The 13608-nt window shown below is 37.6% G+C and overlaps 1 protein-coding gene across 1 annotated transcript in view; it reads left to right on the forward strand.

Annotated features, from left to right (window-relative positions):
• CAPRIN1 (cell cycle associated protein 1) overlaps positions 1-13608 on the forward strand; it is a gene marked incomplete at its 5' end in the record, with an annotated part of 30287 nt that overhangs the window by 4566 nt on the left and 12113 nt on the right. Inside the window, 6 exons of the mRNA XM_009334550.1 lie at positions 1987-2073; positions 4522-4760; positions 4875-4957; positions 6933-7070; positions 8472-8524; positions 8611-8697. Coding sequence (XP_009332825.1) covers positions 1987-2073; positions 4522-4760; positions 4875-4957; positions 6933-7070; positions 8472-8524; positions 8611-8697 — 687 coding nt within the window. The remainder of the gene's footprint in view (positions 1-1986; positions 2074-4521; positions 4761-4874; positions 4958-6932; positions 7071-8471; positions 8525-8610; positions 8698-13608) is intronic.

The raw sequence follows: 13608 nt of genomic DNA on the forward strand, positions 1-13608 counted from the left end.
AGCCAAACGTCATCCCTCCAAATGTGTCCCCCCCTTCCTTCTTCTTCCCCCAGCTTTATATGCTGAGCATGACGGCACGTGGTGTGGAATGTCCCTTTGGCCAGTTTGGCTGTGCCCCCTCTTGTGCACCCCCAGCCTTCTCAGTCGGTAGAGCGTGGAAAACTAGAAAGTCCTTGGCCAGTGTAAGCCTTACCTAGCAACAACTAAAACATCGGTGCCTTATCAATTTTGTTCCCATCCTAAATCCAAAACACAGCACTGTACCAGCTACTAGGAAGGAAATTAACTCTATCCCTGCCGAAACCAGGACAATGCTTGTTGAGGTTAGGTTGTGAATAAACTGGTGAAAATTGGCATATGTTATAATGTAGGACTGTTGGAAGAGCTAAATGAGACCTTTGAGGTTCCCTGGACATCATCCTCTTCGCAGGAAATGTGCCCAGGGAGAACTTAAGTAGCTTAGTGACTTGGTGGTAGCTTGTAAATATTGTGCAGTCTAGTTAGAGATGTAGCTTAGGCCAAGTTCTGAAGGGCTCTCAAAAAAAGCTACGTCCATGTGTATATCACAGCTGTCAGTGCAGCAGATGTGACGCTCTAGATAAGCTGGACTTAGTGGAGGTATGCTGATCCTCTCCTTGTTGAGAGGCTGGTTCTTAAAAAAGGTTGTTGTAGAGCTTGACTCAACAGCAGTTTTCCAGTTGTAATAAATATAAAGCAAGTATCAAATGAAATTCAGTTGGATGATACAAACATGCATATTGATACTTAAAGAGATTACTAGATGCTCAGTAATCAACAATATTTTGTTGATGATTCTTAACATTGAAAAGAGTGAAGGGAAAAAAAATGTACCCTGCAACTATTACAGCTGTTCACAATTACAAGAATTAGCTGCTTCCCTTGATCCATGTGATCTTTTCATCTGTCTAGGCTTTGCTTTGGTTCTTCTGTGCTAACTGAAATATCAGCAATCTGTATATTTTTATTCTTTAATGGCATATTGTGAGAATAAACCATGAGAAGTTTTCTGTTTGAGCAGGGAAGGGAACTGAAATTCATATTGAGGAGGGAAGCTCATGATTGAGTTTTATGAAGACCACAGCCCGACTACCACACTTCATAAAGATAAAATCTTTTTTGGTTGGAGAAATGCTGAAAGTATTTGTTGTTTTCCCTTATGTCGTCTTCTACAAATCAGCTAAGAATGATGAATTTTGTAAATCACCTAATGTATATGTATAATATGTAATACCTGTATGTGTGTAAATTTCTTAGCCGTATTACAGGTGGAAATCCTTAAATACAGTTCATGTTCCTTGCTTTTCAAAGAAAGTAGGACCTTACCTTTTCTTTGGCTCAGTTGTTCTTACCAAGAACATAGCCATTATTAATTTTGTCACAGCAGGAGTGTAAATGTCACAGTGGTTTTTTTTTCCTGATTTGATCCTCTGATTTCTCAGTACTGCAAAGTGGGTTAAGGAGTTTGGATTGCTTTGGTGCAAATCAGAATATTAGATTTAAGAAAATAGCAAATAATAAAGATTTCTGGAGAAGGGAACATTATGCTCTGTATAGCGTTTTGATTTTGGCTCTTACTCAAGGTAACAGTGCATTAGTTCTCGAATCTTTATCTCTTGAGCAGTTTTGAGTTGTCAGATTACTTTTCTCCCCCATTCCCCTGCCTGCCAGTTAGTTTTTGTCAGAAACTGGCTAAACCCAAACACTAAACTAGTATGTCATGCATGTGAGCATATAGATGCATATGCTTTAGCATAGTTATCGAAGAAACTAGAGTCCCTAAAGACATACACAAGTCTCTTCAATATTTTTGCCAGCGAAAATCAAAATTTGACTTAACATTGTTGCAGTCCCATTCAGGGATGCTGTGTCTCACTTAGGAACTAAAAATGTGGGAATTTGTTTGTTGGAATTATGTATTTTGTTCTATTTGTGATGGTTTACTTTTGTGGTTTTTTTTTTTTAAAGGATGCAGTGTCAAAATACCAGGAAGTGACAAATAATCTGGAATTTGCTAAAGAACTGCAGAGGAGTTTTATGGCTCTGAGCCAAGACGTAAGTAAAGAGCAAGTGGTGCCATGTGGGCTATCAGCTGCAATACCAGGCACTTAGGCTTTAAACTCTTTCACTAATACTAGATGCAGTAGTTGCCTCTATTTACAGAGATGAAATGCTCGAGATTTCTTGTATGTTTGGCTGTTTTCTTTTACTCTGTGTATTAGTTTGTGTCAGGTTTTCTGAAGGCTATTCCTAAAAGATTTTTCTGATGGACTACATAAATGTATGGGAACAAAAAGAATGTAACGTTCTGACAAAACATAACTGTTGAAAACGGTGGGATTGCAAAAGAGGCCTATCATGCAACGTTACAGACAGCCACTTATGCCAATAGTAACATCTTCTCAAAACAGATTTCACAGGCGTGCTTCTCTTTGGCAAGTGGCTGAGGGTTTTCGTGTCTTTATATTACCATAGGATATCAAGTCTCAGCAACTGAAAGCATTGCAGTTCGTTTTTCAAGATTCTTGCTGTCTCGTTAATTGCAAATACAGTCTGAAACTGCAGTGTGGGACAAGGTTAATACTCTTTTCATAAAGGATAAGTTAACTGAATACTAGTAAAACAGGTAATCTTTTGTGTTGGTGTTTTATCAAGAATGTAAAATAACAGTGTAATCAAGAATAAGTTCTAAAACTCTAATAGACAATTCCAGTTATGAATAGCTTTGCTTTATTTCTTTGTGCCAAGAACTGCAAACAAAAAGACACGCTTTAGAGCTCTGCAATATCGTTGCAAGGAAGAATTAATTCTGGGGCAAGCTGAAAGCATAATTCATTCTACAGGACTGGAAGATTCTAAATGCAGTAATACAGTTAGAGTTAATGAGTTACAGAAAGAGCAGCAACATTGGTAGAATTGATTGTGTAGGCGATGTTAGTGCAGCAGACTGGGCTAACGAGTGTATTTAGTTTGTGAACAGACTATGTGATAATTTGAAGGGCATCAGCATCCTCACATTATAAACTGCTTTCTGTGTTTGATGTGGTTGTAAACTTATAGGCCTCTAAGCCAAGCCGTTCCGTTTCTTTTCTTGCATCAGGGTTCCATGTATGTTTACGGAACGTTAGTAATGAAGAACTTTTTCTTCTGACAAGTTTGTCCTGAAATAACTCCCTTGTCAGCTGACTGCTAAAAGAAGCAGGTGAATCCAGGAGTAATAAATAGGCGCTCTGCTTTCAAACTTGGTTGCAATTTTTCCTGATTAGAGTTAGTTCTCATACAGTTGATTTTGAGATGTCTTTGATTTTAGAAAAGAAATTTAGATGCTTCAGAGGGAGAAAGCTATTGTCACGACTTAATTTTTTGAAAAAGAAGATTAAAGCCTTGTATAGTTACAAAGCGAGCAAGCTGAATTTTGGATGCTAGATGCTTGGATTAAGAATAAGAATGGAAGAAACGTCCTGTAGGTTCAGACCAGTGATGTGTTTAGACCAGTATTAGGACAGCAGTTGTAGAAGGTACTATGCAGAGTACAAGGCTGATGATTATCTGTCATCCATTCCCTTACGTCACCGGTTATCCTCAAACTGAGAATGTTAGAGAGTAGATGCATTCCCGTTCCCTTTAGTGTTTGTCTGTGGACCTCGTGTCCAAGAATTTGTTTAAATCCCTTTTGAACTTGCTGATACTGTCTGTCTCCCTAGCCTTTCATGGCAAAACATTTCATGAGTTCCCTCCCATGGTGTGTAAGAAACAAGATTACTTTTGTTTATCTGTTTTAAGCTGATCTCCTAGTAGTTTCAATGCGTGCCTCCTACTATCACGGGCTATGGTGAATAACCGCTCTGTTCGTGTTATCTGCTGGCCTTTGTGGCCTTTATGAAAAATCTGGATCACCCTTACTCCTCCAAGTTGAAGAATACAGACTTAGGCTCTGCTCATAATCATTTGAGTTGCCCTTCTCTGTACCTTTTCTAATTGCTGTAAGTCTTCCTCGAGTTATGGAAGGTAGAAGTTGTAAATAGCTACAATGTTTGTTTAAAAGATACTCGATTTTGTACATTTTTGCCACGTTCATCTAGATGAAAATCACTTGGTGTTTACAGAACGTTTGATAACGGAAGCAGATAATAGCAAGCTGGGCTTGTTTGAAGTAACACGTTCATGTCTGAAGCTTTAGATGTGGTAACTGCAGTTACTTGACTGAACTGCTTGTAAGTCATGAAGTGCAGACTTCAAGTAAGAATGTGATCAATATCCAATATGATCCAAGTTTGTGGCATTGATTTTAAAGTTTGTCTTAATTGGTAGAGTTTTGATTCTGCTTAAAAGATACTATTCAAATTTCACAGGTTATTCTTCTGTAATGTTAGATTGATAAGTGGCAGTTCAACACCAACATCCATCTCTACTTACCAATAAAAGACATTTCAAATCTATTTTTTTTTCCCAAGTTCACTACAGAATCTAAGTTTAAGCAATTTAAAATTTCATTTTAAACAGATCCAGAAAACAATAAAAAAGACAGCTCGCAGGGAGCAACTGATGCGAGAAGAAGCTGAGCAGAAGCGTTTAAAGACTGTACTAGAGCTACAGTTTATTTTGGACAAGTTGGGTGATGATGAAGTGCGCAACGACTTGAAACAAGGATCAAATGGAGTACCAGTACTGACAGAGGAGGAACTGACAATGCTGGATGAGTTTTACAAGCTAGTTTACCCTGAACGAGACATGAACTTGAGGTAGGCCTACAGTAAAGTACTTTTCTTTATAATTGTCGGTCAATTAACAATATATTTGTACTGTGGTAATTTAAAGACTTGGTAAGAAATTAACTCATTATTTTTTTTTTTAAGGTTGAATGAGCAGTATGAGCAAGCATCTGTTCACCTGTGGGACTTACTGGAAGGGAAGGAAAAAACAGTTTGTGGAACAACCTGTAAGTATAGTCTCTGTATTAAAAGATAGTGCACTGAATTTGTGCTTGAACTGAAATACAGTGTCTGATATGAGAGGCCTTTGGCAGCTAATTATCTTTCTGAGTTTTTAGAGTAGCTACTTTTTTTTCTGACCTTAGCTGGACTGTAACAGAATAACGTACTGAAGTGTGAGCGTACTGTGTGGTGTATTTTTTTTTTTTTACTGATGCAGCATTACTCGGTATTTAAGCTTAGTCTGTTCCTGCTATTTCAGCAGTATTCTGCTGGTGGTGGTGCTTAGTAGCAATTCTTTGTTTTCTGGAAATGTGTGTGTGAGCAAGGAGCTTTGTCAATAATATGACCTAATATATAAACTGACATGGCCTTATTTAGTATGATGTTCCGCTCCCCCTTGTCTCCTGCAAAAAGCATTCTGGTTTTGCCCTGTTTTGATTGATGAACTCTGTAAATCGGGGTGTGATCATGCAGATGGACTGCTTTCTTGCAGAAATGTAAATTTTCACAAGTACATACCTTCTAACACTAGACCTTAAGAAAATGGCTCTGCTAGGCAGTTGTCTGTTTTCTGTATCATGGGGAATTTTTGAAGTCTCTTAATTGGAAATCAATAGGAAAGTTTTAGGGAATAGTATCCTTTTTTGTAGGTAAAATGGCTAACAACTTTCCTCCTTTAAAAAAAAATCAATTATCTTTATTATGTTAGAGTAATACTGAGCTGTTGAAAGAGTTTGTGTTCTATTCATAGAAAGTGAAATTATAGTATTGCAATTGTTATGTAACCTGCTTTATTGAGGAGTGATGCGCAGGAGATTGTAAGATACTGTGGTCTTAATGGTAATAAGATTTTCCTTGTTTGTGGCAGAATAGGAAACTTGAAATTGTTTCTGTTGTTGAAATGAAATTTTATGAGGAGGTACCAGGTTAGTATTTTTTTAATTAATATTTGTTCTGCAAGAACTCAAGTCTGAAATGGTTGTGATGTTAGATCTTTGTGAGAGCCCGAAGATATGTACCACATGCTTTTTTTGAAGAGGTGGAGGAAGGAGAAGGTATGGGGCTAGTTTTCAGGAGGGAGCTGATGTATGCTCCTTGGAGACCTAGTCGTTCTCATACTGGATGAAGTTGGGCTGGGTATTGTATCTGGATCTCAGGATGAGCTTTTAGTGATGTCATTGGCATCCATTGCTAGTTTGCTTTGTCTTACAATAGGGATGAATGTTAATGTATTTCTGTGTTCTTCTCTGTGTATGTATTGATTCATACAGTGATCAGCACTTGCCAGGCGTGCATTGTGAATGTTCCATTTTGAGTCTGTTTTGTTTTCTGTTGGCCTAGACAGTCAGTAGTGCTGCCTTGCCAATGTGGCTGTTTTGTTTTGGGCTAAGACACCACAGCATTCATCTGAGGCACTGAGTGCAAGCTTGTGCTTGTTTTGCTTAAAAAGGCCGTTCTGAGCCACTTCACCTCAGGGGAAGAACCTTCATGAAGGTGGTACCTGTGGAAATTTATACTGACAGTTGTTTTGTAAGGAATTGACTTGCAGTAAGGTTTTTTTTTAATTAGGAAATTACAAATAAAATCAGCTGCAGTTGGAACTTCAGGGAGTTCCTGAAACTTTCCAAACTGAAAACTAAGCAACCAGAGATTTTTGAAATAGCAGGAATTAAAGTACAGAAATTAAATTCATAAACTTTACCTCACTTTGAAGTGTTACACAAATCTTCTGAAGAGTATTACATGCTCTTAAGATTCTCCTTGCCCTTCAGATTTTTCTGAATGGAAGTTGATTATTTATTGATTTATTTAATATGACTAGTAAGACAGAAGTAATTCTGTAACAGTATTGTCCGTGGACTAGCTTGGGGCAGCAACATCTTCCCAGCAAAAGGGTAATAAAATTTATGTGGGATCTTCGGGAAGGAAGGAAAGGAGGATTAGGATTGAGTTACTGTTTAACTTCTTCCATTTTCCTAGATAAAGCGCTAAAGGAGATCGTTGAACGTATTCTTCAAACTAGTTACTTTGATAGCACCCATAACCATCAGAACGGATTATGTGAGGAAGAAGAAGCAGCACCCGCACCTGCAGTAGAAGACACTGTAGCAGAAGCTGGTAAGAATATGAAGGTCCCTTGTGACTAGCATATTCGTTTGTGTTGTACTGTCTTGTCTCTTCGGATTCATCAGGGTGATTAAACTGCAAATGCAGTTTTAAGCGCAAAAAGCACCTGTCTCTGAATTCTTCGGGTGTACTAGTGTTTTGAATAGAAATGTCATTTCTTGATAATCAGGTATACCTCTAGCCAGGCAACGCGTATAGGGGCAGTCAACCGTTCGTTCAGCCCTGCTCTGAGCCATGAGGAAAGAAAAGCAGAGCTGTGTTCCAGAAGACTCCTGTAAGGCTGACTCTTGCCAGCTGCTTCTTTGGAGGAACCGTAATCCTTTCTAATGATCACATGGTAAACGTCTTCTGTCACGTGCAAGGAAAGGCTTACTGTTCTAACTGTGGAGCGTCAGCTGAATGAAGGAACAAAGTCACTTACTAGTACTTGCTTCTGAACACATCTTTCAGCATTTGTCTGTCCAATTTCACTTGCTGAAATAAGAACCCAGGCTAACAATGAAATTATTTAGACGCAGGTTTATGCAAATGCAAATTATTGCAAACATCTCTTTCCTAGTTTGTTTTCCTGTAGAATGACTCATTATGATTTAAAAACAAAATCTTGTTGGTAGAGTTAAAATGATCAAAGATTAAAGTTCTGGTTGCCTGAGGCTTTTCCATTTTTCAGTGGTTCCCACCAGTTTAATCTTTTGTTAGAAGGGAAGAGTTTTTGAAGCAAAGGGTATGCTTACATACTTAAGAAGCTCAAGAATATGGTACCAAACTTGAAGAAAAAAATTCATGACTTTTTTTCCCTTTTGAATATGTTGTGGAGAAAATTGACATTCGGGGTAGCTGAACATAACTCTTCGTAGCAAGAATTTAATGTTTTTTTCTTTTAAATTCAAAACTCTGAGAATCTTTGTTATTGCTTAATTCTCTATTAATGTCCTGTTTTTGTTTTCTTCATTCTGAGACACAAGTTCTTCTTTATCTACCTTGTAACATTAGGTTTGTTTCTGAACCCAGTGGATACTTAACTGTACAAGTCAGCAATATTGAGGCTTTAATTTCAGATCTAATCAAAATCCCATCCCCTTGAAGATGTCTGACAAGGCGACTCCTTCTTTAATGTATAGCAAGCTCCTAATACTAGGTATTAATGTCACTCAGGAGTAAATGTGTGTCCATTCATTCTTACACTGAGCTGTACTTCCTGTGCAGTAATAGTCTGCAACACTTCTTTAACGTAAATGGTTTTGATAAATGACTGCAAATATGTGTCACACTTCTTCAAAATTCCACTTTTATCGGGGGAGATTTTTTTTGTCTAACTTTGTATCTCCTAGGTCTGTAACATGATTTTTGGTTTGGGGATTTTTTCATGTAGATGGTATATTTTTCTTACAGAACCTGATCCAGCGGAAGAATTTACTGAACCAACTGAAGTTGAATCAACTGAGGTATTAGTCACTGGAAAGATTGTCATTTTGTATAGCTTTGATGCCACTTACTTTTACTTTCATACCCTTTCTTATTTTTATTTTAGTATGTAAACAGACAATTCATGGCAGAGACTCAGTTCAGCAGTAGTGAGAAGGAACAGGTAGATGAGTGGACAGTTGAAACGGTTGAGGTAAGATCTTGTGTACTGCAGGTAAAATTGCAATCCCTGTTTCCGCTGACTCTCAATTCATGATAGGTTTTAGTATTGCACCCCTTCTCCCCCAATATATATAAAAATACATATATTTAAGTAGGCTTGGACTCACTACTCATTCTTAAATTACATATTTAGTTCAGGAGTACCTAAAATAAAAACTACGCAGTCTGGCTAAGTTTGTGGAGAACTTGCTTTTGTTCAGTAGTGGCTTGCTTGGGAAAACGGAGCTTAAAAGTCTTAGGCTTAAAAAGACTTAAAAGATTTTTTTGAAGACTTTTTTTTTTTAAGAGAACTTTGCTGCAAATATAGAACTTAAGTTTATCTATGCAGCTGCTGACAGCATGGCATAGTTGTGCATTTCATTAAGCCGTTCCATGGAGAGGGAGAGGAAAATTAATATCTCAACTGATATCTACTCCAGATTGCATATGCACATAACTTGGTGTTAAAATATAGCTTGTATGTATATCTCTGCTTTCAAGAGCTATAGTTCTTCAAGTATTTAACTTGTTACTACTTTGCAGTTGAGTGATTGTTCACTTGTGATGTTTGTGGTACATTGTTATTGGGTTCCATTCCCAGTTCAGTAGTTTAGGCTCTAGACTTAACTACGTGTATAAGTCCATTTTATTATACTAGAATTTGTGTTCTTCACGTACTGGAAAGGACAAGTCACATGGAGTCATTCGAATGTTTGGTATGTTGGAATTTGGGTTTTATACATCTGTTAGGAACAGGTATAAGCAGCATCTTCCAGGTGCTGGAAACTTAATTTTTGATTCACCTTAGCCTTCTGCAGCAGCAAATTACAGATGGTCAATTTTTTAGACTCTGTTCCTTGGTGCCTTCAGGCTCTTAAGTGTAGGAGTGGAGTAAGTGTTCATCATCTCTTCAAGTGGTGGAGAGCAGCCATTTTGATCTGATTATCTAATCTGCCCGATTTTACATTCAGTCTGGCTGAAATTCATATGTTATGGTGTTGAAGACCACTGAGAGATTTAATAATACTTAGGATGGGTGTGAGGCTTCTAGAACTAACTAGACAACTTTGCCAGGTATGTGAATGATTTTGGTAGTATCTTGTCATAGTATTCCATTGCCTTACTTAAAAAGCCCTAGAATATCACTGCTATTGAATGTGATTTAAGAAATCTCTTAAAAACAACAAAGAAATCCTCCAAAACACATTAAAGTCATGCTTGATTGGGGTATTCTTCAAGACACAGCATTTTAAAGTTAATGCTTGATTGGCTTCAGTCTGTCTTGAATTATACCCAAATTACATCTGTGTTTCTACCAAGTGTCCAGAGTAGCTTAGAGGTTCAGTTCTCTGTAGTTCTTAATATTAGTAGTATGGATGAAGACATGAGAGTATAGGAAATGTCCTCATGATTGAAGCCTGTTGTGCTTCCCTCTGCTCTTGAACCGTAAGACTGTGTATTGCACAGTTGAAAACTCAGGTTCTTCCTCATGGGAGTAATAATAATATGCAGTAATTGCACTAGTATGGTAAAATAATTCAGGTTGTAGTTTTGTATCAGACTGATTCCAGAAACTCCTAATTTTCCGCACATCTTCATTAATCAGCTAAGTCTGGATTATATCGGCTTTGTTTTCATGGAACAATACAAAGAAAATATACTTCTCCTTTCTGTCCCAATTTCTTGGACTGTGTACAAATGAACAGTTTAGAAAAAAATTTAGAAAAAAGTTGAAGACTGCTTCGTCATAATTAAGTACCTTATTTTCTCAGATTTAACACAAAAAGAGGAACTTGAGAATAATTGTCTTTGAAATTACTCTTCCTGTTCTTGCTGGCACCAAAATCCCATTCCTCGCGGGAGTGCAACTGAATTGTCCTTAGGGAAGATGATAAACATTGTATAGAGCCGTTGCGCTCTCCAGCTCAAGGTAGTTGTGGCATTAGTATAGTAACAGCTGTGAATGATAGCTGTTAATTTTGGAAGCTGATAATATTCTGAAAGAGAACATTTACGCAGAAGATTTCCATCGTTTATGAAGAGGAAGGCTATCACAGACTCTTTTTCAGTAACCCTCAAGTAGATGCGATACATTCACAGTTTCTGTGGTATGGTGTGTTTATAGTTGGAGAAGTGATGGTGTCTCACAGTGACATTTCTGTATAGGCCTTTCATAAGTTTCAAACTGAAGAATTTGCTTGTGAATTCTCAAAGCGTATTTGGATTATATGATGTTTTAATTTTGGTGAAGATGTCCTTTATTGGTGATAGTGGGGGTTTTGTTTGTGGGGGTTTGTTGTTGTTTTGGGCGGGTTTTGTTGTTGGTGGGTTTTTTGCTTGTTTGATTTTTTTTTTTAACTGCTTGCTTTGTAATAAGTACCTGAATCTGCTTGTATACAAAGTTCTCTGTGTTTTAGATTATGGAACTTTGGATGGATGGATGCGTGTATATTTTGTGTAGAATTGGAAACTCAGTTCTGTGCCAGAATACAGGTTCATTCTGGTTGGTTTGTCGTCTCATTAAGCTTCTGTTTTTACCTCTCCTTCTTTCCTCCTCCTTTGCCCCCTGGCCTTCTCCTCTGATTGTGTCTGGGCAGCTCTGCCTACTGAGAAGGTCAAGGTGCAGGGTGTCAGAAGGTGAGCGTACAGTTCGATGAGTCAAATACTACTCTGCAGAAAGGTTCAGCTTTCTTAAAAGAAAAGTTTCACCTTGCTGCTGTGCCCCCAGGATGAATGGAGGTGTGTGGTCCGGTAATAGTCTGATTTTTGAGTAACGACCCTTATATTTGAGTAGTCTGGATAGCTTTTTCATGCAGCGGACTGTTAGAAAGCTGTTGACTTTAGAACTACAGCCTGTCCATTGGCAACTTAATACGCAACACTTGCAATTTTTTTAGTAGGTTCATCCTACTATGGTTATAATAGGTTAAAGTACCTGGTAGTGATAATATGACTAAAGGAATAGGCCCCAAACAGTTCCTTTTGACATTAAAAAAGAGGTTTGAAAAAGACAATGTAAAATATTAAACACCATCTGAAGTTAGTACTGTACTATTTGTGAAAAAGGAAAACGTTTGATAAAATTTTGTCCGTGTTCTGTGTTCTCGATTATTCCATCAACTTGTTTTTTCTTGAAGATACCAAATTGTTATGAATGACTTGGACTTCATAAGTTGAGTGATAGTGCTCAAATAATTGAGAACACTTTTGATAATTATGTAGGAGCCGAGTAACTGCTTGTTTTAATTCTCAAGTTTCACCTAGTCATCTGGATTGCTTTTTTTCTTTACTTTCATTTTAAAGCTTTGTAATGCGAGAGAGGTCTATATATGGGCTCTAAAAAACATTTTTCAAAAAAAATTTTTTTCCACTCACAGGGCTTAGTTCTTAATTTGGAAACAGTCCATAATTTGAAGTTTGGGGACTGTGTAATACGGCAGAGCAGTTGTGTTTGTTTGCCAGTATGGACAGCCTTAGGGTATGCTTCCATGGGAATTGTCACATGGCTTCTCTTTGGATGGCTAACGGTGGAGATTTGGATCTGAAAGGAATCTTGAAGAGGAATTAGGTTGTGTGTTGCTTTTTAGTTTTGTTTAGAGGGTTTTTTTTTTAATTATTCTATTACAGATGGCTAGGGATTTGGTCAAGGAAAGAGTCATTGGAGTTTGTGAGGCAATTGTATGTGCAGAATGTCACATACAAAGAATGTTTGTAAATCTGAGCAAGGAGTAGGCATACTGGAAGGTACTGTAGGTTTCTTTGAGAAGTTAAAAAAAATTTACAGGCTTTGAGGATGGATAGAGGGGGTTCAAGTTTAAAGTTCAGAGCTGTGATTATAGAACTGGTCTAAAATAGGACTGTTTTGTTATTTGTCATGACTGCTGTACAAAAATCTGTCTTCCGCAGTTCTAATAAGAAACCAGCTATTTTACATAAACATTTTGAACTTTCAGGTGCATGTATGCTAATTTATGTCCTGTGCAACTGTAAGTTTAAGGCTTACCTGTTTATCTGGAAGATGATTAATAACGAAAAGCTCGTGGGAATAGAGAAGCGATGGACAAGTTACTGACAACGATCTTCTCTTTAAAGGACAGTTGTTGACATGAATGCAAATTGAAAATGGCAGTTCTGTATTATGGGAGTTGCCTAAAGAGCAAAACTGGTTAGGAATGCGAAAGTGCTACTTTGTGCAGCTCAACTGTCCTTGTAACTATCTATTTTCAAGCTATTTGATGATGGTTGTTCTTAGATGCTCATGTTCAGCTTTCCTGGTTGCTCTGCTGTGTTTGATAAGGTGGTATTTGAAAGCATGTTGCTGTTTGTCGTACCTTTGTTTACGTGCACCGTATTGGAATATGTCTAGTAAATCTGAGCTTTCTTGTCCACTCTTAAGTTGTGCTTCTGGTGTCCCCGCTGCGGTGCTGTCTTGCAATCTTCCCATCACACAATGCTGCCTGCTGTTCTCTGAGACCGTAAATCAGCTAGCTAGGATAACACTTGAGAACCCTGGTCTAGACGTGGCTATGAAAATTTAAAATTTTGAAGTCTTAAGAAAGACCAAAAAATTCCGAATCTATTTACATTTACCAAAGGGTATGAGAAAAGAATTGTTCTCCATGCGTGCATATTTCTGAAACTTACTTTTCCCCTACTTTCTTTAAATTACCAAATGTTGATAAATTGCTGTCTCAAATCCTGTTCTAAAAAAAAACCCCCGTAATATTGAACAAATTTTTTGTTAGCGCTGTTCTTAACGGGGAATAGAGTAGATATGGAAAGCAAATAGAGCAGAGTCTTTAAACTCTGTCATCCTGTGAAGTGCTCAGGTCAGTAGCTGGCCACCAGTATTGGCATGACTGTAGGAGGATGTAACATTTTTCTTCAAGAACGCTGTAGTAAT

The sequence above is a fragment of the Pygoscelis adeliae genome, unplaced genomic scaffold (genome assembly GCF_000699105.1).
Source record: "Pygoscelis adeliae isolate BGI_AS28 unplaced genomic scaffold, ASM69910v1 Scaffold171, whole genome shotgun sequence".
NCBI lineage: Eukaryota > Metazoa > Chordata > Aves > Sphenisciformes > Spheniscidae > Pygoscelis > Pygoscelis adeliae.